General features: G+C 41.1%; 2 protein-coding genes across 2 annotated transcripts; both read left to right on the top strand.

Moving 5' to 3' along the window:
- The first annotated feature begins 2,832 nt into the window (after nt 1–2,832).
- LOC139009796 (olfactory receptor 7D4-like) lies at nt 2,833–3,771 on the top strand. Its single transcript, XM_070413909.1, has one exon. It carries the CDS (start codon nt 2,833–2,835, stop codon nt 3,769–3,771), a length of 939 nt encoding a protein of 312 aa, XP_070270010.1.
- A 9,047-nt stretch (nt 3,772–12,818) lies between these two features.
- Nucleotides 12,819–13,760, top strand: LOC139011443 (olfactory receptor 7D4-like). Its single transcript, XM_070416981.1, has one exon. The coding sequence runs from the start codon at nt 12,819–12,821 to the stop codon at nt 13,758–13,760; it is 942 nt and encodes a 313-aa protein (XP_070273082.1).
- Nucleotides 13,761–24,818: the final 11,058 nt, after the last annotated feature.

Below are 24,818 nucleotides of genomic sequence, written 5' to 3'. Positions count from 1 at the left end.
CTAAACATTCCTTGGGAGACACCTTGTCACTTTTAAGGCAAATCAAAGAACAAGTGTTCTTCTAGGAGGAAATAAATGTATCTCCCCCCTTTGATGCTTGTCACAGCATCAAACTTTTTCCATTTTTTTAATCTTTGCACCCCAGAGAATCTGAATTGTTTGGAGAGTGAAAAGACAGTAGAACAATTTACTTAATTAGGAGCTCTGAGAATTTGCCCCTTGAGATGCTGGAGAATTTAAATGTGTTCCTTTGTTCCTTTCTTTAATTCTCTGATCCCAGCCAAATATAAACTCAACTGAGCTTCAGCGACATCCTTCAGAGAGGGTCATCGTATTCCAGTGGAATGAAAAGGAAATGAGACAAAGTGGGTACTGGGATTTACCAGTGGAATAATTAGCCTGTGATTAGCCTGTATTATATAGTTTATGAAAATGAAGTCCCCGTACTTTGAAGGTATTTTAGTTTCCACTGAAACCAGTCTTTTCCAGTATTTGTTCTGTTTCCTCCTCTCTTCTTTTTGGTATCTAGAGATCTCAACAATAAGAATTGAGAATCTCCACCTCTTTTCTACTCTTTCCTATAATTGTAGGCTCTTCTTGATTTCCATGTTTAACAATTTATTCACTGGAGATCTATTATGCCTGAGGTATTGTCTATGTTATTCCTAATGTGGTTGGGTTTTTTTTATTTCCTGCCTTTTGCAGCAGACTGGACTCACTGATAACACTTAATAGTTTTATATTGATGTTATTGTTCTTTCACCTTAGTGTCCATAATATTATCTGTGAATAATATAATTATTTCTGATGCTTAGTACTCAGGAGAATTTTCTTTCCTCATTTTACCAATCTCTATAAATGTTCAGCAGAATATCAAGTGATTGAAGTTGACGTTGACTGCATTGGTCTGTTCATGAATTGAACAAAAATATTTTAGTGCGTTAATGTAGACTATCCTGTTGCCTGCAGTTTTAAAATAACTGTTATTATTGAATTAAGAAATTGCCATTAGTGTCCTCATTTAACCAGAGGAAACCAATTATATGATGAACAGGAAGATTTCTATTTTGTGTTATAGTTACTCTTTTGGTTTCAATCTTTATTATACGTCTAACATTTGTATGTTGAGCACTTACTATTTGTCAGGTACCTGAAAGGTCCTTGGAATGACAGTAGTGAGCAAATGACAGTGGTGATGAGGTAATCTATTCTTAATTTTTTTATGAACCTCCATACTGTTTTCCACAGAGGCTACAACAATTTTTGTTCCCACAAAGGTTCCTTCTTTTCCACATCATCTCAAAAACTTATTTCTTGACTGATTGATAATAGCCATTCTAACAGGTATGAGGTGGTATCTCCTTGTGGAATTTATTTACATTTCCCCTCAAGCTAGTGAGGTTGAGCTTTTTTTCATATATCTGTTGGCTCTCTGTATGTCTTCTTGGGAAAAGTGTTCAGGTTCTCTACCTATTTTTTAATTGAATTGTTTGTTTTCTTGTTTTTGATTTGTATGAGTTCTTCATATATTTTGGATATTATCACTTTATTGGAAACTTTAGGATGATTTCATGTATAGACACTGAATATTTCTTAATAAAGTATATTAACTTTTTCATTTCATGCCACTAAATTTAATACAACACATCTCCACTTGAGAGCATGTACAAATGAGCTCATGCCCTCACACATGCTTTCCATTTTATTATGATGGTAGTGTGCTTCTGTTTCCCCCTATTATCTACGTAGTCAATGTACATCTTCCTTTTCTTGGAAGAATCCACTTGGCAGAAAGTCTCTGAAATAGGAAGCCATAAGGATCTTCATTAATTAGAAGTGCTGTGTGGTGATAAAAAAAATAGACCTGTTGTGTTTATAATGATGACTGTCCAAGTTTAAGAGAAATACTAAAAATTATCACCATGCAAGACAGCTGTATTGTGATGTTAAGAACAGAAATTCACATTTATCACATGCCTAGTGTATATCACAGGAACTACACTAGAAAAATGATATCCATCATATCATTTAATCACACATCTGTCCTACAATGTAGGGATTATTTACTACTCCCATTGAGAAGGTGAAGTATCTGCAGCTGAAGGAGATTAAATAACTTCGTCAAAGTCACAGAGATGTAACATGGTAGACCAAATTCTGTTCCAGGAAGTCTGACTCAGATCCTATTTTCCAAATCACAGCTCTATACTGTAATTTGGAAGAGTTACATATCAAAAATAACTGTGATGAAAGAATAGATTAATAATGATAATAATAGCTATAACTTAGAAAGATCTTACTGTGATTAAAGGTATTTTCATACCTCACAATGATGGTCATAGCAGTAATCACATTTTAGAAAGAAACACAGTAAGTCACAAAGAGAGTTAACTGTGACATCAATATAAAGCATCAGGTCACAAAATTAAGGTTGTTTGAGTTGAAAACACAGGTTTTATTTACTATTATGAAATGAAAATAGTGTGGAGATTAAGAAACACCTTAGATGTCTTTAGCTATTTTGAAAGGCTTCTATGAAAGAAGAAATTTGTTCATGTTCATAGATTTTATTAAGTGAATTAGAATCAGTGCGTTGAAGATAAAAAGAGAAAGATTTCTGCTAAATTAAAGAAAGTCTGAATAATTACACAATTTAAAAAAAAATTGGGTAACCACTTAAATGGGTGAGTGACTGGAATTGGAATGACTATTATTAGGTCATGACGGATGCCCACACAAAGATGGAAACTTAAGGTGATGACTAGCTGAGATGCCTTTTGGCTGTTTACTGAATGTTGCTTTTCCTCCTTCTTTAGATAAAACACCAGCTTCATGGAAGCAGAAAACCACACAGAAGTGTCACAATTCCTGCTCCTGGGTCTCTCAGATGATCCCAAACTGCAGCCCCTCCTCTGTGGAGTGTTCCTGTCCATGTACCTGTTCACTGTGCTTGGAAACCTGCTCATCATTGTGGCCATCAGCTCTGACTCCCACCTCCACACCCCCATGTACTTCTTTCTCGCAAACCTGTCCTTTGTTGACATCTGTTTCACCTCTACCATGGTCCCAAAGATGCTGGTGAATATCCAGGCACAAAGGAAAGCCATCTCCTACATTGGGTGCCTCATTCAGGTGTATTTTTTTACAATATTTGTTGGAATAGATAACTTCCTCCTGACTGTGATGGCCTATGACCGGTATGTGGCCATCTGCCACCCCCTGTACTACATGGTCATCATGAACCCACGCTTCTGTGGCATTCTGGTTCTGATATCTTGGTTCATCATGTTATGGGTCTCCCTGCTTCATATTCTACTGATGAGGGGGCTGACCTTCTGTGTCGGCACTGAAATCCCACATTTCTTTTGTGAACTGGCTCAGACCCTTAAGGTGGCCTGCTCTGACACCCTCATCAATAACATTGTCTTGTATGTGGCTACTGCCCTCCTGGGTGTGCTTCCTCTCACAGGAATTCTGTTTTCTTACTCTAGGATTGTCTCCTCTTTAATGAGAATATCCTCTGCAGGAGGGAAATATAAAGCATTTTCCACCTGTGGCTCTCACCTGGCCGTGGTCTCCTTGTTCTATGGGACAGGCCTGGGGGTCTACCTCAGTTCTGCTCTGACCCATTCTTCCCTACACAGCTCAGTTGCCTCAGTCATGTACACCCTGGTCACCCCCATGCTGAACCCCTTCATCTACAGCCTGAGGAACAAGGATGTGAAGGGAGCCCTGAGAAGGCTCCTCAACCTACCAGCATATTGTTTGTGATAGAGCTCTGGCCTCAGAAGAACTAAATGTACATTGTGTGCTCAAAGGTAAATGTTGCAAATGTTTACCTGGTTCTTTTTCAATTGTAAAAAAACATATTTGTTTTATTCTAGTTCCAAAACATGTGTGATTTTGCTTTTGTTTGTATTTGTATTAGTTTCTTCTTAGCTACTCCATGAAAAATTCCTTTTTTACTTTTCTTCCCTCTATGCTGTCCACAATGTTTCATGTTTCATCCACATTCTTTCAGCTATTCTTCAGCTTTCTAATTTTATGCCCCAGCAGGTTTAGCTCAGTGGATAGAGCGTCAACCTGGGGACTGAAGGATCCCAGGGTTGAACCGGTCAAAGGCATATGCCCAGGCTGTGGGATTGATCCCAGGAGGAGGTGTGCAGGAGGCAGCCAATCAATGATTCTCTCCCATCATTGATGTGTCCATCTCTCTCTCCCTCGCCCTTCCACTCTCTGAAATCAATAAAATGTATATTTTTTAAAAGAATTATTAGTTTAAATGTAAAGCACTTATCATATCAAGTACTGACTTAGTTTCCCAAAAAGTTGTCCTCATATGTTGCCGATCTTCACCTTAATTGGGTTGTATGCTTATTTTTCCAGATGGCATTATATGAAAATCATACTGTAATCAGCACAACATGCTTATGATATCAGGACTCTACTTGTTTCTTCATATGGATGCCTTAATTTCATCTTAAAAACATTTCTTTTAGAGTTTCTCTCATTCACTTCACTTTTCAAAAGAAGAGACTGCAAGGACGTTGGACTACAGCTTGGCAAGCTGACTTTGCTATCATACCTTACATAGGAACTGTGATGTGGTTTTCAAGTTGAGAGTAGGAATCTAGATTTGAAAGATGTTTTCGTCAGATGCCCTATAGGAATTTACCGCCTGGAAAACTGAGAAGTGTCATTCTTTATTATCCTTCCTTACATCCATCTTCCTTCATTTCCTTTTTTATTTGACTTTTATTTCCCATTATTGCAATTTTGAGACAGACCTCTAAGATCCCAAAGCGTGTAATAATGAGTACAATACAATAAGAGTTGCTTTCTCATGTGATTTCATTTTTTTCTGGAACTCTGTGGGGGTGCCTCAGGAAGAAGAGTTACACATATGTGGAACATGTTTGGAACTTGATTCTTTGGGAGTAGAATGTTGACAGAATTGAGTGTGCAAGGAAGCATGGAGCAGTACATGCTGTCAACATTTCCCCCACATTCCCTGAGGTCCTCTCACCATTTCCATTGCATGACTGGCAACATCCAGTACCAGCTGGAACCTACTTTGCCCCGTATGTGGTAGCAGAACTGACAGGGAATTATGTCCTATCAGAGACAGCTCTTGATGAAGAGGTGTAGAGGATAGCATGTGTTTCCTCCTTTATCTAGAATAATGCTGAGGTTTATGGTTTTTTTACCATTTACCGGAATTTCCCCTGGAGATGAAATCTCTGCTTATTCACAGTGGTAGGTGCCGTATGCAAACTTCATTTGTTAACTTGATATATTTTCTTTTGTGTATCAGTTCCCCTCTCTCTCATCTATGTTCCTGGCTCCTTCCAATAAAGTGTTTGCACATAAATCCTTGACTCAGCATCTGCTTTCAACACAGGGGATAATAATGTGATCAATTAAGATAATATCATGAAAGGAATTAGGGACTTTGGAGAAAAAACAGAAACTAATTGTTGGGGATACAGGAAGGACTGTAAAATTACTTAAAAGCCATAATTTGTTATATATAGTGGAAAGACTTACTTGGTGAGACTTAAATTCATCTTGATTTAATTTAATCCAATGTGTATTTATTGTCTACTTTACAAATTGAGGGAGGAACTAGAGAGATACAAATGATTGCACTGTGGAGTGGTGAGCATAAGAATGTTGGTGGGTAGCAGGTCCTGTTAAAAGAGAAGTTTTTAACTCACATTGAATAATGCCAGGAATAACGCTTTAAAATTTATGTTTTAATATTTTTATTGAGATATAGTTTACACACATAAAATTCTTCAATTGATGTAGTAAGTTCAATTATCTTAGTAAATTTGTAGAGTTATATAATCATTAACAAAATCCAGTTTTACAATCTTTAATCACCTTAAAAATACCCTTTTACTAGTTTCAAGTTAATTACCACCATCACGTTCCCCTTAGGAAATCCCTGGCTACTTTCTGTCTTAATACATTTGTGCTTTCTACATATTTTATATAAATTGAATCATAAAAATATGTGGCCTTTTGTATGTGGCTTCTTCTATTTGGTGAATTCTTGGGGTCATTCATGTGGAAGTATGTGTCCATATTTTATTTCTTTTATTGCAGAATAGGCTTCCATTGTAAGTTTATACCTCATTTTACTTCTCCATTTACAGTTAATGAACATTTAGATATTCCCAGTTTGGAGATATTAATAATGCTGCTGTGAACATTGAACATTTTCATTTGTCTTGGGTAGACATCTTGGAGTGCAATTCATGGGTCATATGGTAAATATATGTTTAACATTATATGACACTACCATGGTACCTTTTATTTTTTATTTTTTTTAAAAAAATACTTTTTATTGATTTCTTACAGAGAGGAAGGGAGAGGGATAGAGAGTTAGAAACATCGATGAGAGGGAAACATTAATCAGCTGCCTCATGCACACCCACTAATGGGGATGTGCCTGCAACGAAGGTACATGCCCTTGACTGGAATCGAACCTGGGACCTTTCAGTCCGCAGGCCGATGCTCTATCCACTGAACCAAACCGGTTAGAGCAACCATAGTACCTTTTATAGTGACTACACCAGTTTAAATTCTCATGATGAATTCATGAAGGTTTCATATTTTCTACATTTTCACAATACTTAGTATTCATGAAAAACTGCTAATAGGAGAATATGCTTGAGTATTGAATAAAAATGAAAAGAAATGTAACTTCCAAATATGTTTAGGTAACATTCAAGAGACATTCAAGAATATGACAATAAGGAAGATATATGGAACTATGCCTGAGTTACTAGAAATAGGTTAGATCAGTGGTTCTCAACCTGTGGGTCGCGACCCCTTTGGGGGTCGAACGGCTCTTTCACAGGGGTCGCCTAAGACCATCAAAAAACACATATATAATTACATATTGTTTTTCTTATTAATCACTATGCTTATTATGTTCAATTTGTAACAATAAAATTGTGGATCACCACAACATGAGGAACTGTATTAAAGGGTTGCGGCATTAGGAAGGTTGAGAACCACTGGTTTAGATACATAGATGGACATCAGTCCATTGAGGTCATTATAATTTTTTCATTTGTTTATACAACAAATGTCATTATTGCTTCTTTCCCAGCCCTAAGGCCTTCTTCTCCATGCAAAGACTCTCTTGACTAGTGGTTGCTGTTTTAGGTTCATTCTCTCTGAACCTGAAGAAAACCAGGGTATTTCCCTCATGCCGGGGTTCTTATTTCAGCATCTAGAAGGGTTCAGGAATCTGGAGAAGGCCGCATGTAGATGACATAGGAATCCGGGGACTAATAAAGAGTCCGGAGACGAAATATAATTTTGAAAGGCATTGAGGGTCAGAGGAGCTTAGCTAAAGGAGCTAAGATCCAAGATCTTAAGTCTAAGTTCTTAGGTTCTCCCCATCCCCAGGACCCCATGCTTTTTATTAACACAACTTGTCCTGAGGCGAGGCAGAGATATACACTTCAAAGGGTATACAGAAACATTGTCAGAATGGGGGAATTAGCCTAGGGCTGTTCAGGAGTTTGGCCAGTAGGAGGCAATAACATGAAGATTAAGATGCCTTGTAACTGCTGGCAGCCACAATCAATAATCCCTTTTTAGGTTTGGGGAAATGCCTTTAGCCATTCCCAACAGGTGACTACATGTGTGACTCAACCCTGTTGAGTCCCCAAGTCTCATCAACCTTTTGATGAAACTCTTGAAATGATGACATGCTGGAATTGGTTCCCGGCACCCTCACTCCATTTTTATCTGCATTTTCCACTTTTGGATCTTCTCGGTCATGGTAGATGAGCTGTTTTCATCCAGGAGTGGTTTTGCTTTTAGGAAAATATAATGCACGTTTGAGTATCAGTTGTGACCTTAAGACCGTTTACAGAAGCAGAAGCTATAGATTGTCCCACTGACCCTCCTCTTACTAGTGCACCTCATTCACCTTCTCCCCCTATAACAGACTAATAAAAATCACGGAAGATGTTCTCCCAAAATTTATACCAAAAAAGAGTTGATTCAAGCAAAAACAAAATAATCAAATATAAATAAATTGGAGCACATCCAACCCAAAATCTTCTGCATAGCAATGGACGCCTTCAACCAAATGAACAGGCAAACTTCAGAATAGGAGAAAATATTTGCAAATCATATATCTTATGAGAGGTTAATGTCCAAAATATGTTAACAACTCTCACAACTGGATAGCACAATCCAAACAATCTGATTGAAAAATGGGCAGAGGATTAGAATAGACATTTTTCTGAAGATGACATACAGGTGGACAAGAGTTATATGAAAAGGTGATCGGGTCAAGGTGGGGGCAGAGTAGGTGCAAGGTACACTCACCCCCTCCCAGGACCAAACTGGAATTACAACCATAATATAAACAATCAACCTGAATAACCAACTGAAGTGTAGCTGCTCAGACGTCTGATAACCAAGGGTTTAGGGAACAAGCTCCATCCAGACTGGGGAAAAAGAGTGGAGACGTGAAAATGGCTGTCCTCACACTCAGGGGCAGAGGCTGAGGTCGGGAGGGAATTCTCAGCTGCAAAGGTTCCTGCTGAGGATCATGGGGATCTCAACCCCATGCCAGGCTCTGCAGCCCAGAGAGCCAGAGCCGGGAAGAGGTGCACACATAACATCTGACATTAAAAATCAGCGCCTGCATTTGGTAGGTCCTTTCAACAGAAACAAACTATTGAACACCTCTTTGCCTTGGTGACACTGTGGACAACAAGTGATTCATGAGCCCTCAAAGGTTTTTCAAGGGAAGAACATCACAGATAATTGGTTTCTGACTTTGGTTCATGACGCAATTAAACATTCCTTAGGAGACACTTCGTCATTAGTCAAATCAAAGGAAGAAGTGTTTCCCTTGGAGGAAATAACTTTATTTCCCAACTTTGGTGCTTATGCAGACACAGCATCAGAGAAAAGTTTTCCCTTTTTTTTTTTTATCTTTGTGCCCCATGGGATCTGAATTGTTTGGAGAGTGCAGACAATAGAACAATTTACTTAATGAGAAGCTATGAGAATTCAACCCTTGAGATGCTAGAAACTTTAAACATGTTCCCTTTGCCTCTTTCCTTAATTCCCTGATCACAGCCAAATAAAAACTCAGTTGGGCTTCCCAGGGACAGACCTTGGAGAACAGAAAGCTTCAGTGATATCCTTCAGAGAAGGTCATTGTATTGCAGAGAGCGCTGGTGGGATGAGAAGGAAATGAGACAAAGTGGGTGCTGGGCTTTCCCTCTGGAGTACTTAGACTGGGACAGTCCTGTATTACACAGCTTACGGCAATGAAGTCCCTGTACTTTGAAGGTACTTTAGTTTCCCCTGAAACCTGTCTTTTACAGTCTTTGTTCTCATTTCTTCTCCCTCTCTTTGGAGTCCAGAGCCTCTCCTCAATAAGAATTATTTCCCGAAGAATCTCCACCTCTTTTCTACCCTTTCCCATCACTGTAGGCTCTTCTTGATTTCCATGTTCAACAATTTATTCATTAACTACTCACCGGAGATCTACTATGCCTGAAGTATTGTCTATTTTGTTATTAATATGATTGGGTGTCTTTATTGCATTCCCTATTTTTTTGCAGCAGATTTGACTTACTGATAAAACTTAATAGTTCTATATCGTTGTTATTGTTGTTTTACCTCAGTGTCCACAATTTTATCTACAAATAATATAATTATTTCTGTCAATCAGCTTTCAGGCTAATTTCCTTGCCTCAATTTTCCACTCTCCTTAAATGTTCGGCAGAATATCAAATAATTGAATTTGAGATTGGCTGTATTGGTCTGTTTGTGAATTTGACAAAAATATTTTAGTGAGTTAATGTATAATATCATGTTATCTGCTGCTTTCAAAGAGCTGTTCTTTATTGAATTAAGAAATTGCCATTGGTTTCTTCATTTAGCAAAAGGAAACCAATTATATGATGAGCTTGGAGATTTCTTTTTTGTGTTGTAGTTGGTGCTTTTGGTCCCAATCTGTATTATACATCAAACATTTGTATATGTTGAGCATCTACTATGTGCCAGGCACCTGATAAGTCCCTGGAATGACAAAGGTGAGCAAAAACAGTTACAACTTATAACCCACAAATGAACATAAAGTTACCAACATGAGAGGCACTTTCAAGAATAGTACAGGATGCTCCAACGTGGGCCTCACACACTCTGCCCTCCCTGACCCTAATTATCTGTTTGCTATCTCACTGGTCTCTCAAATCCCTGCTGTTACCAAGCTCACCGACCAAGTGCAACTGGAAATTCGGTTCTCTTAGTCCCAATTGCTTGTGCTTTTTGAATTTCTCCTCATTCACTATTATCCATCCTTCCTCTCATAGTTCAAGAATTCGTATTTTAGAGAAGCCTTTTCTACCCATCTCAACAGACTCAATGGATCCTCAGTAATATTTCTTCTCTCCTTATTTAATCTGCATCCTCTAGACATTAGTAATAGTGGAACATCTTTATCATTGAAAATAGAAACATTTACTTTCTTTTTAAATTAAAAATATTGGGATAATGTTGGTTAATAACAATGCATAAGTTTTAGGTGTAAAACTTATAATGCATCATCTGTATATTATGTTGTGTGCTCACCACTCAATGTCTAGTTTCCATCCATCACCAAATATTTGACTCAATTTTACTTCCTTTATTTCACCCCACCCCCAATCTCCTCCTCCTCTGGTAACCACCATACTGCTATCTATGAATATGAGTTTGATTTATTTGTTCATTTGTTGATTTCTGTCTTATATTCAACATATGAGTAAAGTCACATGGTTCTTGTCGTTTTCCTTCTGATTTATTTCACTTAGCAGGATGCTCTTAAGATCCATCCATGTTGGCACAAATGGCAGTATTTCATAGTATTAATGTCTGAGAAGTATATGCACCTCATATTCTTCACCCGATCATCTGTCAAAGGACACTAAGGTTGTCCATCTTGGTTATTATGAATAATGCTGCAATAAGCATAAAGCTACATACATATATCTTTATCAATAAGTGTTTTCAACTTTTTCAGTTGGATACTCTGAAAAGGAATTCCTGGGTGATAAGGTAACCTATTCTTTATAGTTTTTATAAATCTCTATACTGTTTTGCATGGAGGCTGCACCATTTTCCTTCCCACAAACCTTCACTTTTCTCCACATCGTCTCAAAAACTTATTTCTTTTCTTATTGATAACAGCCATTCTAACAGGTATGAGGTGGTATCACATTGTGGACTTTATTTGCATTTCCCCTATAGCTAGTGCAGTTGAGCATTTTTTCATATATCTATTGGCTATCTGTATGTCTTCTTGGGAAAAGTAACTGTTCAGGTCCGCAGCCCATTTTTTAATTAAACTGTTTGTTTGTTGTTGTTCAGTTGTATGAGTTCTTATATACTTTGAATATTAGCCCCTTTATCAGAGGTATTATTTGCAAATATATTCTCCTATTAGACTAGTTGCCTTTTTATTTTCTAATCTTAAATTTGCCTTTCAATTTTTAGGACAATTTCATTTATAGACACTTTGAATAATTTTAAATAAAGCCTATTTTTTTTAAGTTTATGCCACTGATTATAATGCAACACGTCTCCACTTGAGAGCATTTAAACATGCACACATGCCCTCACACATGCTTTCTATTTTATTAAAATGGTAGTGTGCTTCTGTTCTCCCCTAGTATCAATGTAGTCTATATGTATCTTCCTCTTCTTGGAAGATTCTACTTGGCATGAAGTCTCTGAAAGAGGAAGCCATAAGGATCTTCATTAATTATAAGCACTGCATGGCAGTAAAAAATAAAGGTAACAAACCAGTTAAGTTTATGATGATGACTGCCAAACTTTAAGAGAAATACTAATATTGATCACCATGCGAGACAGATTTATTGTGATGTTAAGAACAGAAATTCCCTTTTGTTACATGTCCACTTTATGTCACAGAAACTACAATAGAAAAATTATATGCATCATCTCATTTAATTACTCACCCATCTTATATTGCAGGGAATATTTACTACTCCCCTGGTGTAAGTGAAGTATATGCAGGTAAGAGGGATTAAATAACTTTGTCAAGGTCACACATGTGTAACATGGCAGACTAAATTCTACTCCAGGAAATCTGACTCAAGATCCAACTTTCTCAATCACAGCTCTATGCTTTATTTAGAAAGAGTTACATGTCAAAAACAATTGTAATGAAAGAATAAATTAAAATGATAACAATTACTGTATTCAGAGAGAACTTACAAAAATTAAAGGCCTTTTTGAACTACACAAAGTGGTAAGAGCAGTAACCATATTTTTAGAAAGAAATGCAATAAGGCACATAGAGGATTAACTGTGACGTCAATATAAAGCATCAGGTCACACAGAATTAAGTATGTTTGAGTTGAAAATACATGTTTTAGTTCCCAATATGAAATGAAAGAAACATGGAGATTATCAAAGAAAAGGCCTTAAATGTCTTTATGTATTTGAAAGATTCATATTAAAGAAGAAATTGGTTAATGTCCATAAATTCAGATAAGTTGCCTTTTTATTTAGAACCAGTCTGTAGAGCATAAAAAGAGAGAGAAAGTTTCTGTTAACTTAATGAGAGTCTGAATAATTACTACAATTTAAAATAAAATTCGGTTTCCACCTAAATGAGTGAATCATTGTCATTGGAATGACTACTAGATCCTGAATGATGTCCACACAAAGGTGGAATCAAAAGTTGATGACTCCCATAGATGCCTTTTAACTGTTTACTGAATGTTGCTTTTGCCTCCTTCTTCATAAGAAAAACCAGCTGCATGGAAGCAGAAAACCACACAGAAGTGTCACAATTCCTGCTCCTGGGTTTCTCAGATGACCCTAAACTGCAGCCCCTCCTCTGTGGAGTGTTCCTGTGCATGTACCTGTTCACTGTGCTTGGAAACCTGCTCATCATTGTGGCCATCAGCTCTGACTCCCACCTCCACACCCCCATGTACTTCTTTCTCACCAACCTGTCCTTTGTTGACATCTGTTTCACCTCCACCACGGTCCCAAAGATGCTGGTGAATGTCCAGGCACAAAGGAAAAACATCTCCTACATTGGGTGCTTCAGTCAGGTGTATTTTTTTATAATTTTTGGTGGAATGGACAACTTCATACTGACTGTGATGGCCTATGACCGGTATGTGGCCATCTGCCACCCCCTGTACTACACAGTCGTCATGAACCCACGCTTCTGTGGTTTTCTGGTTCTGATATCTTGGTTCATCATGTTCTGGGTCTCTCTGCTTCATACTCTTCTTATGAGGCAACTGACCTTCTGTGTCGGCACTGAAATCCCACATTTCTTCTGTGAACTTGCTGAGATTCTCAAGGTGGCCTGCTCTGACACCCTCATCAATAACATCGTCTTGTATGTGGCTACTGCCCTCCTGGGTGTGCTTCCTCTCACAGGAATTCTGTTTTCTTATTCTAGGATTGTCTCCTCTTTAATGAGAATATCCTCTGCAGGAGGGAAATATAAAGCATTTTCCACCTGTGGGTCTCACCTCTCTGTGGTCTCCTTGTTCTATGGGACAAGCCTGGGGGTCTACCTCAGTTCTGCTCTGACCCATTCTTCCCTACAAAACTCAGTTGCCTCAGTCATGTACATCCTGGTCACCCCCATGCTGAACCCGTTCATCTACAGCCTGAGGAACAAGGATGTGAAGGGGGCCCTGAGAAGACTCCTCATCCTAGCAACATCTTGTCTGCGATAGATCACTTGCCTCAGAACTAAGTGTACATTGTGTATCCAAAGGTGAATGTTGCAAATTTAAATATCTGGTTCTTTTTTACACTTCAAAGACAGACTTGATTTTCTTCTATTTCCAAACATGTGTGATTTCACTTTTGTTTTTGTATTAGTTTTTCTCAGAAATTCCTTTCTGACTTTTCTTTACTATATAGTTTCCACAATGTTCTATGTTTGGTCATCATTCCTGCTGCTATTCTCAAGATTTCTAACTTTAACCTTAACGCACTTATCATATCTAGTGCTGACTTGGTTTTCCAAAAAGTTGTCCTCATCTGTTGCTGATCTTCACCTTAATTGGATTGTATGCTTGTTGTTGTTATTGTTTTCAGACGAAAGTATATGAAAACCATACAGTTATTAGAACAATGTGCTTAGGATTTCAGGACTCTACTTGTATCTTCACATGAATGAGTTGATTTCATCTTTCAAACATTTCTTTGACATTATTTTCTCACTTCACTTTTCAAAAGAAGAGACTGAATTAAAGTTGAACCACAACCTGGAAAGCTGATTCTGCTATCCTACCTTTCACAGGAACTGTGATGTGTGATTTTCAAGTTCAGAGTAGGAATCTTTGAAAGATGTTGTCTTCAGATGACATATAGGAATTTACTGTGCTAGGGTGAGGGACTGCGCCATGGAAGGGTTACAGAATGTTACAGAATGTGCTGGGAGGGGGGACTGATGTATGGAGAAGGATTGTGTTGCCAGGATATGAGGATTGTGTATGTGCTGGGAGGAGGGACTGATGAATGGAGGGGAGTTGCAGGGTTAGGAACCATGGAAGAAAAATTGCTAGATTGTCTTAGACCAGCCAGGTGTGACTCTGTTTACCCCCCCTTTGTGCTTATGAACTTTCTGTGAGCTTCTAAGGTAACACTGTTTTGTTATAAAAATCATAATGCACACTTGCTCTTTGCCACTGAGAGGCGCCAACATAATCAGGAGGGTCAGAAGGGACAGACGGAGCAAACGGCACCAGGGTAATTAGGAAAGGTCAGAAGGGGCAGATGAAACAAACAACTTTTATGGGGGATAGCTGCAGCCAGGGAGGTTACGGGAGATGGCTGCAGCCCGGGAGGGAACTAAAAAGCAAACGCCTGATAAGAAACCAGACAGGCATTAACTCACTTAGAAAGCCAGATCATTAGTGAAAAATTCCAAACTACATTCCCTCCCCGCCAAAAGCAGATAGGTATGTTGACACGGCGCTAGATCTCCAATGGAATGACCCCAGGTTACTTGCCCTGTTTGCTGAAAGGTATATAACCTGTGTTTAAACTCTTGGTCGGGGCTCACGGCTGCTGCTCTGCCGCGTTCAGAGTGAGTTGTTGTGGGCCCCAACATGTTGGAAGCTAAATAAACCCCTTGCGTTTGCATAGAAAGCGTCTCTTGGTTCTTTGTGACAGCGGCTTGCACCCCGGACTTTACATTTGGAGGTTCCACCGAGATACCGGCGGGGGTGAGAGGGACCCCTTATTTAGGGCTGGAGGCTCTCCCCCAGCGGGGAGGAGAGGGACCCCCTATTTAAGGCAGGAGGCTCTCCCCCACTTGTCGCCGGGCACGCAGCGAGGTATTTGTTGCAGCCGCCTCTGGGTTCCAACAGACGCTTCTTGGGGTAAGTGACGGCGCCTTTCTGAATAGCGATCGCTTAGATATTGGAAACACAAATTTAGTTAGAGCTGGCAAATCTGTTTGGTCGGGTGGCTGTCGGGGAGGGGCGTGAGCCTCCCCCGACTGCGACAGACAGACGTGTCGGGAGGTCGCAGGCCACAACCCCAGGGGACGCCCTGGTGGAGTCTGGAGAGGACCAGGGACGCCTGGTGGACTCCTGTCTGTTCCGTCAGTTAGGTACGGATTCTGATTCTGGTTCTGTAGTTCTGTTGCCAGCTAGGTCAATTGGTTCTGTAAAACCTTCTTTTTGGATCCTTCGATTTTTGTCTCAACGCGTTGTGTCTGTCTTTGTCTTTTGTTCTTTGTTTCTTGTCGTTGGTGTGTTGGTGTGTTGGTGTGTGTGTGTTCTCTCCTCCACCCTCTGCTCCCTCCCTCCACCCTCTGCTCCTCCTGGATGGACGCTGTGGAATGGACTCAGACTGCTCCTTTGGGTATTGTGATTGATCAGTTCAAGGAGATTGCGGGAGGCTTTAGAGCTCCCTCAGAAATTGGGAAGTTGTTAAGAATTGAATGGATTGTTTAAACTCTGAATGAATGTCGGGTGAAAGTATGTGAGTGTAAAGGCAGGGGAGGAGTCCCCGCCCGCGCGCCTCCCAGGCAGGGAGGGTGAGCTGGAAATCACTGCCTGGGGCCGCAGGAGCCGCTTGCTCTGCAATAGGGGGCTCGGCCTCCGGCCTGGTCGGCGGCGGGCGCTGGGCCGAGGCCGGAGGCCGGGAGAGGCGGCGGCAGCCCAGGCAGCCCGAGCCCCGCAGCTTGGGCCTGCGCTCGCTCAGCGCCATAGGCGGCGGCGCGCCTTCGGGGGGCGGCGCTGGGGGGCTCGGGCCGGGCGCGGACTCGTTCGCGGAGCCTGGCGGCGGCGGCTGCGGCCGGCGGTGGCCGGCGTTGGTCCCGGGCTTGTGTGGAGCGCGGGGGGGGGGGGGGGGGGGGGGGGGGGGGGGGGGGGGCCGGCGAGTCGCTTGCGAGAGGCCGGAGCAGCGAGGCCCCCGGCGGCGTCGGGTCCGGGGGAAGGTCTGGAAAAGGTCCCGCGCGGAGCCCACGGGCCGGACAGCTGGGGGCGGCGCGGCTACTCTGGACGGGAGCAGGGCTCTTCCCATGGAGATCGCGCCAGCTAGATGACAAAAAGTCCTTCTTGTAATTGAAAAGTTTTAAAATGTGTCTGGTATTTCTGTTCACATGTAAAGAGAAAAGCTGGTTTAAAACTAATGCGCGCAATTGTCCTGTTTTTGGACATTTAGATAGAGTTTTGAACTAGAGTCTCTTCACACATGTACAGAATAAAACCCAAGACTGATTATTTCCTAAGGAAAATAGCTAATTTTACCCAGGGAAGCAATGCAGGCTTGTTCTAGCAACAAGCCTCCAAAAGAAAATTCAGTAAGATTGCCTCTGTTACAAAATTTGCCAAAGTACATGCCTTAATAATAATAATTGGATTTGAATCTCAAGAAATTATGTAGCTACAAATTTGCCTCTTGACTTTCCCGAGAGAAAAATGGTGGTTTTAAAGTCAAGGGCTGGGCCAGGCCTGTTTGCCAGCCTCAGGTGTGGTTTTCCATAGCTGCTGGAAACTTGAGACCTTAAAATTTACTGAGTCAAACAAAAAAAAAAAAAAAAAAAAAAAAAATGTTCATCTAGGTATTATTAATCTGAATGTGCCTCATACGAAATCTAGAGGGTAGAATTGAATCTATTGGTTAATTGTGCCTTATATTTTTGAAGTTTACGAGAAGTCGCTGACCACAGAGAGACAGACAGCTATCCCAAGATGACGTCAACAAGGCCTGTATACTCACAAACTGATAATTGCTAGCTGTGGTGATTCAAAGTTTTAATGGGGAATGTTATCTGTCTTTATTGTTTAAGTATATGTCTTTGTTGTTTAAAATTGTTTAGCTAGTGAAATTTTTGTTTGTATCTCTAAAAAAAAAAAAAAAAAAAAATGATGAATGTATTGCTAATCTGAGGAATGTTAATTACTTACATGTCACCTTAAAAATTAATTAAGGCTCAGAGTTCTAACTAACTGGAATGTACAGCTTTGATGTAATGGAAAAAGGTAAAGAAATACTTAATGGAAGGTCTGAGGCATGGTTATGCATTTTTGAAGGACATAGAAAGAAGGTTTGAAGGCTAACCTAAAAGAATGAAATTTGTAAAGATTGTGTATGTAATAAAAAGAAAAAGATAAATGTTAAAAGAAAGATGAATGCATGATAGACCAGTAAGCTAGGACAAGTAGAATAGGGAAACTAAACAAAAATCCTGTTTTCCCTAAACCAAAGACATTTGGAGTAAATGCTTTGCATTTGCCTCCCTAAACAAAGGTTAAATCGTTTATGTCAATCTGATTAGTGTCATTTGTTGTCCATGCCCAGGGACAAATGAAGTTAGAAAATAAGCCTTATTTTGATTAGTTCTTTCATTCAGGAGGAGCTAACCCGGTCCCTCCCTGCAACATGAATGATAAAATGTATGTTAAGAAATTTTAAAATTGCTCAAAACTCGCTGCCTTGGGTCCAGTTCTGCATGTATAAGAAGGGACAGAGTAAGGTTTAGTAGCAGGAGTGGAGAGGCAGGCAGGGCAGGAGCAGGCCAAAAGAAGCTGGCGAGGCCATCCAAACCACCCAGCCGCTATTGGCCAGAGCCGCCTGAGGCAGACCTCCTCGGACTGGCAACAGCTGACTCTGACTAGGACAGGCTGGGCTCTTTCCAACTGGGCCCCCATGAACCGATGGTCGAAATGAAAATCGGGGGCCAGACTGTGAACTTTATGGTTGGTACAGCGGCAGAGCACTCGGTAGTTACTCAGAAGGTAGCTCCCCTCTCAGGACAGGAAGTCACCATTATTGGAGCTACCGGGACCACAGCTGCAGACTGTTCTGCCGCCCCCGCCGATGTCAGTTAGGCGGCCATCAGGTGGTTCATGAATTCCTGTATTTGCCAAATTGCCTGGTCCCTCTAATGGGCAGAGACCTTTTAGCCAAAATGAAAGCAGAAACCACTTTTGCCCCAGATGGCTCAGCACAGCCCTGCCTAGGTGAAGAGACCTCTTCAATGATCCTGCCCTTAGCAGTGCCGAGGGAGGAAGAATGGAGACTTTATACCCCCCCAGCCAAAGGCCCCCACATCTGTTCCTGTCAGGCCCCCATCAGGGGACTTGGATGATGTTCCTGTTATCTGCTCAAGAGCCCAAGACTGTAAAGATACTTGTTCACTAAAAAGATAATTGTCTCTTTTCTTGAGAGGGCTCCAGAGGGCGCACGAGGACATTTGGCTGCGCCTTGGCGCCACCCAGGCAAAAGGCACCTCCTGGAGCCTCAATGGAAAGGTCCCTACACCCAACTCCGTGGTGCTGACGACCCCCACCGCTCTCAAGATAGACGGCGTCGTGACCTGAGTCCATCACACCCACGTCCGGTCAGCGGACCCATCCATGATCCGGAAAGACTTCGTCAAGCTACAGCGTGCTCGACCTGCCTGATGCTGGTAACATTGAATAGACTTAGATAATGCCTGCATCTTCATGGACATGGCTCCAAAGAGACAAGGACAATTTATAGAATCACATGTTTAGTAGCAGAAGATGTGGCTGCCTAAAGCGGCCATGATGCCTATATTATGTTTCATTGTCACATTAACCTTTAATTCTCTTGCAGGTTTAAATGTATGTTGACTATCCTGGAAGGGTACTATGTGGGGTGAGCCCCAAAAAGTAAAGGGTGCCTAGCTGCCAAGAGGGCAGGTGCCCACCTGGGCAGGGAACAGTGCCCATCAGGTTTTGGTCTCTGTTGAGAGACAGCTAATAGTTGGCAGCCTGTGTACTGCTTGCAGGCCTTTATGACCATGCCCATGTCAGGGGTAGTCTGAAAAGAGAAAAAAAAAAAAAGCCTGTTTAGAGTAAAAAGTCTGAAGCATAGTTATACATAAAAAGAAAGTTTAATGCCAACAACTAAAAGGAATTGGCAAGGAAAGTCAGAAAATCTTAGAGTAGATCAGTATGTCTTTCTTCTTATGTAATTCCTCCGAAATTTGGCGATGCTAACATGGCAATACATTTCTTTGCATAGATTCAATAAGACCGGTTCCTAATAGTGGTTTTATTAACGAAAAACTTTGACTGGAGTATCATGTTTTAAAGAGCCCTGTCTAAGCTCTAAAGACTTGAAGCCAGTAAAAATGCCACGAAGGAAGCCTGGTATTCTGCTTGGAAGCCCTGAAGATGGCTGGCGCTGGAGTGTCAGGCCAATGCCCTACCATCACTGGCGGTTGGTAAGAGTAAAAGGGGAGCAGTAGGGATGCCTCTACGTTCCTGCGGAGCCCCCACACGCTCTGGGCCGCAACAAGTAGGAGGGCTACTGAGATGGGCTTAAAGCCTGGAGCGTGGGCTCAGGTGGAATTGCTACAGGTGAAGAATTCACCTAACTCAGCAGATACTGCAGGCGGGCCTGATGGCAGCTGGGTGGCATGGCTTCCTAGCCCTACGGGGCACATTAAAATTCAACCATGAAATTCCAGCAAAGGTAGTCAGTTACCATTCTTGTTGTGTTTATACAAACATCAGGACAGTAGATAAATTAATCTTAATTTGGCTTTTTAATAGCCATGGAGAAATTTTAAGAAGAAAAATCCTATTTCAATAGAAGTTGCTAAAGCTAAAATAGTTTCTTTCCTTATCATCAGGCAACAGTACTCAGCCTTAGCTGAGCCTGAGGGTCTCTAAGATTAGAAACCGTCCACAGAAAAAGGGGGGAATGAGAGGCGCCAACATAATCAGGAGGGTCAGAAGGGACAGACGGAGCAAACGGCACCAGGGTAATTAGGAAAGGTCAGAAGGGGCAGATGAAACAAACAACTTTTATGGGGGATAGCTGCAGCCAGGGAGGTTACGGGAGATGGCTGCAGCCCGGGAGGGAACTAAAAAGCAAACGCCTGATAAGAAACCAGACAGGCATTAACTCACTTAGAAAGCCAGATCATTAGTGAAAAATTCCAAACTACATTCCCTCCCCGCCAAAAGCAGATAGGTATGTTGACACGGCGCTAGATCTCCAATGGAATGACCCCAGGTTACTTGCCCTGTTTGCTGAAAGGTATATAACCTGTGTTTAAACTCTTGGTCGGGGCTCACGGCTGCTGCTCTGCCGCGTTCAGAGTGAGTTGTTGTGGGCCCCAACATGTTGGAAGCTAAATAAACCCCTTGCGTTTGCATAGAAAGCGTCTCTTGGTTCTTTGTGACAGCGGCTTGCACCCCGGACTTTACACCACATGCCGCGAGGCTTCCCAGAGGGGGAAGGTACGGGCTGTGGTCAGCTGGCCAGCTTAATAAACGGCTTTCAAATTTAAATTCTGAGTCGGTGGTCTATCTCGTTGAGCCAACCCATAACATTACTGCCTTGAAAACTGACGTGTCATTCATTGTGATCCTTCCATTCATCTTCCTTCCTTTCTTTTCTTTTGACCATTACTTCCTATTATTGCAATTTTGAGATAGACCCTTCTGAGATCCAAACCCATGTAATAATGAGTACAATAAAATAAGAGTTGTTTTCTCACATGATTTAATTTTTTTGGAACTCTGTGGGAGTGCCTTAGAAATAATAGTTACACATTTGTGGAACATGTTTAGAACTTAAATCACTTGGGGGAAGAATGTTAATAGAATTGAGTTTGCAAGGACATGCTTTTATTGACTTGAGAGAGAGAGAGGAAGGGAGAGAGAGAGAAACATCAATGTGAGAGTAAAACATTGATCTGTTGCCTTCCCCATGCACCCGAATTGGGTCAAACCCAGAACCTGGTTATGTCCCCTCACTGGGATCCAACTAGCACCCTTTCTGTATCTGGGACGAAACTCGCACCAACTGAGCCACACCAGCCAGTGCTAACCCAATTCTATTTTAAATTCATTTTTCTTAAAGACAATTTTCCTTAAATCAACTCGCTAAAGCCAACTCTGATCTTTATTTCTCTTGCCTGATCACACTATGATTTAATTTTGGACAAAATACAAAGAAGAAAAAGTAAAGAAATTGATGTAACAAACACCTAAGGAGTTTCTACATCAGTAAAATGGGGATAATAATTGAACTTACATTATTGGGTTGTTTTAAGAAATTAAATTAAATTAAACCTAAAGTATTTGAACAAGTAGATTTCAGTCCTAGTTGATTATCATGTTTACTTGTGAATATTGTAAAATGTACTGATGCCTCGTCACAGCCTAGAAGCAATTAAATAATAATCTCTACAGTCCTTAGTGGTAGTAACACTGCCTTAGAATATTGCAAGGCATTTAGAAATTGTTCAATTAACCTTTATCTATTATAACTATCATTAATATTTAAAATATGAGCATTTAACATTATTTGCTTCCAAATTCATGTTTTATAGAGATATAAAACTTTAGAATTTGTTTCCCTTAAATCCCTGCATTATGTCATTGCCCTGCATACTTGTCCCCCAAAAAGCAAACATTGTCATTAATTGATCAGTAGTGCAGAATAACAAAACCAAGCATAAAAATCATCTGAACCTATCAATAGATGCAGAAGAAGCATTTGACAAGGTACAGCATCCATTTATAATTAAAACATTAAATAAAATTGGTATAGAAGGAAAATACCTGAACATAATAAAGGCCATGTATGACAAACCTTCAGCCAATGTCACACTCAATGGTGAAAAGCTGAAAGCTTTTCCCCTAAAACCAGGAACAAGACAAGGATGCCCACTCTCACCACATTTACTCAACATAGTTCTAGAAGTCCTAGCCAGAGCAATCAGGCAAGAGAAAGAAATAAAAGGCATCCAAATAAGAGAGGAAGAAGTAAAAGTGTCACACTTTACAGATGACATGATTCTGCATATTGAAAACCCTAAAGACTCCACCAAACACTATTAGAAACAACAAACAAACACAATAAATTTGCAGGATATAAAACCAATGTATAAAAATCCATTGCTTTCCAATCTGCCGGGAGCCGGTCCATCCTCGCTGCTTGACACAGTCGCTGCAGGAAAGAAACATCTGCACAGCATATGTTTCTGGCATATATGGCATATTGTTCTTAATATGTTTGCTCCCTTTAAGCGCCATGTATTTTAACCAAGGTCACCTCTCCGAGAAAGGTTGTTTCCCCAGGTGGGGATCTTTCCCTGAGGTTAGGGAGGGGATACAACCCCTTAATTAAGTGCCAGGCGGGTAGTTAAGCTACATAATCTTTACTCCCTGGAATGGAGATAAGAAACGCCCTAACCTTTGTAATAGAAATTGACAGGATTAAAATCGGCTGGTATAAATACGGATGTAACTAGACAATAAACATCAGATCCTCATCAGATCCTCATCAGAACCTCATCAGAACCTCATCAGTTCCTAACCAGAACTCCGACCAGAACTTTGGCTGGAGATCCTGGCTAGAGGTCCTGACTAGGCTGCTGATCAACTGAAGGCTGTCTTCGTGTCATTCCTTCTTCGCCAACTCCATCCACACCTTTGGGGACCCCTGGACCGGCTGGGATTGGACCCCAGCACCAATCTATAATAATACAAGTGTAACATGCTAATTAGGCTAGGCGTCCTTCTGGACGAAACCAGGGCTGCTAGGGAAGCCTGGTCCGGGAGCCAGAGGAAAGCCAGGGGAAGGAAGGCCTACTCTTGCATGATTTCCTGCACTGGGCCTCTAGTTTACTAATAATAACACATTAGAAAAGGAACTGAGTGACTAGCTCCGCTCTCAGGCTATCTTGGCCTCTACCAGTGGGAAAGGTCACAGGGTGCCAGAGGCTCCTGGCTGCAGCCCAGGCTTCTCTCCAGGGACCTGGTGGACTCAGTGGATGACACAGAGGGACTGTAAGTGGTGGAGCGGTGTCCGCTCTGCAAGCCACCTGCTGGCGGCTCATCTGCGCCAACTGCGTTCAAGAACGGCGATGTCTACTTCGATGGCCGCGACCTTGAGAGTTTTATAGACAAGAAGGAACAGTTAAGCCAACTTAAGAGCAAGCAGGAAGAATTTCAAAGTGTTAAAAGCTATGGAAGGAAAATGGATAACAGATCAGTTGAGATGGGAAATAATGTCCTGCAAGATGAGGATTGAACAGCTGAAACAAACAATATGCAAAGGAAATGAAGAAATGAAGAAAAAGATCCGGCGGATGTGTCTTCAGAGAGGGACAGTGCCATGACCTCCAGCACCGTGAGCAAGCTTGCTGAAGCCCGGAGGACGACTTACCCCTCAGGGAGATGGCTCTGTGACGACCACAATGGGGACACCAGCATCAGCATCACTGGGCCTCGGATTAGCCTCCCCAACAGCGGGGCCTACTCTGCCTACTCAAATTGGGTGGAAGAGAAGAAAAGCACGCAGGAGTCTGGTCAGAAGATAGTGTTTGGAAACTTTTATAATCGTGTATTTTTTTAATTGAGGTAAAATTTATATAACAAGATGAACAGTTGTGAACAATTGAGTGGCATTTAGTACATGTAAGTGTTATAAAACCATCACCTCTGTCTGGTTCCAAAACATTTTCATCACCCACATCACCCCACATGGAAACTCCAGGAGAGAAGCAGTCACTCCCACCGCCCTGCTCGGAGCCAAGCCCTGGCAATCACTAATCTGTACCCTGCCTATAGTTGTGTCTATTCTGTTCTGGGCATTTCCTATAAATGGGATCATACCAAAAAAATAGAGAAAGAAATGAAAAACAGCAATTCCTTTTGTCATTTCAACAAAAAGAATAAAAAGCATAGGAATAATTTTCTAAATTTAATTTATTAGGGTGACACTCGTTAACCCTAGAGGGCGAGAGTTAGGATCACCCCACCAGGTAAGTCATTCATAACACAGAAAATACTCAAGGCTGAGGAGAGTTGAGAATGGATAGCAGAGGAGAGAGACGCTGAGTATCAGTGTGGCTTTAGTCCCCCCTACAATAGCAGAAGCTATAATTCTTTCCACTGATCATCCTGTATTTTAATGCATCTCACTCAACCTCTCCCCTAAAAGAGACCTACTGTAACCATGGAAGAGCTTCTCAAAACCTTATGCAAGAACTTGATCCAAGTAAATCAAAGTGACACTATGATTGTCAGTGACTTCTATTGACTGCATCCTGTGGATCAGGGGTCCTCAAACTATGGCCAGCGGGCCACATGCAAATACAAATATTGTATTTGTTCCCATTTTGTTTTTTTACTTCAAAATAAGATATGTGCAGTGTGCATAGGAATTTGTTCATAGTTTTTTTTTAAACTATAGTCTGGCCCTCCAACGGTCTGAGAGACAGTGAACTGGCCCCCTGTTTAAAAAGTTTGAGGACCCCTGCTGTGGATTATGTAGTCAGC

Source organism: Myotis yumanensis, unplaced genomic scaffold (genome assembly GCF_028538775.1).
Source record: "Myotis yumanensis isolate MYYU_CA2020_CCGP unplaced genomic scaffold, mMyoYum1.0.hap1 SCAF_5, whole genome shotgun sequence".
Lineage (NCBI taxonomy): Eukaryota > Metazoa > Chordata > Mammalia > Chiroptera > Vespertilionidae > Myotis > Myotis yumanensis.
The sequence above is the reverse complement of the archived record's forward strand: the minus strand, read 5'-3'. Positions and strand labels throughout refer to the sequence as shown.

Excerpts from the sequence above, each read along its gene's own strand:
- LOC139011443 (XM_070416981.1), top strand. The coding sequence starts at position 12,819 with ATGGAAGCAGAAAACCACACAGAAGTGTCACAATTCCTGCTCCTGGGT.
- LOC139009796 (XM_070413909.1), top strand. The coding sequence starts at position 2,833 with ATGGAAGCAGAAAACCACACAGAAGTGTCACAATTCCTGCTCCTGGGT.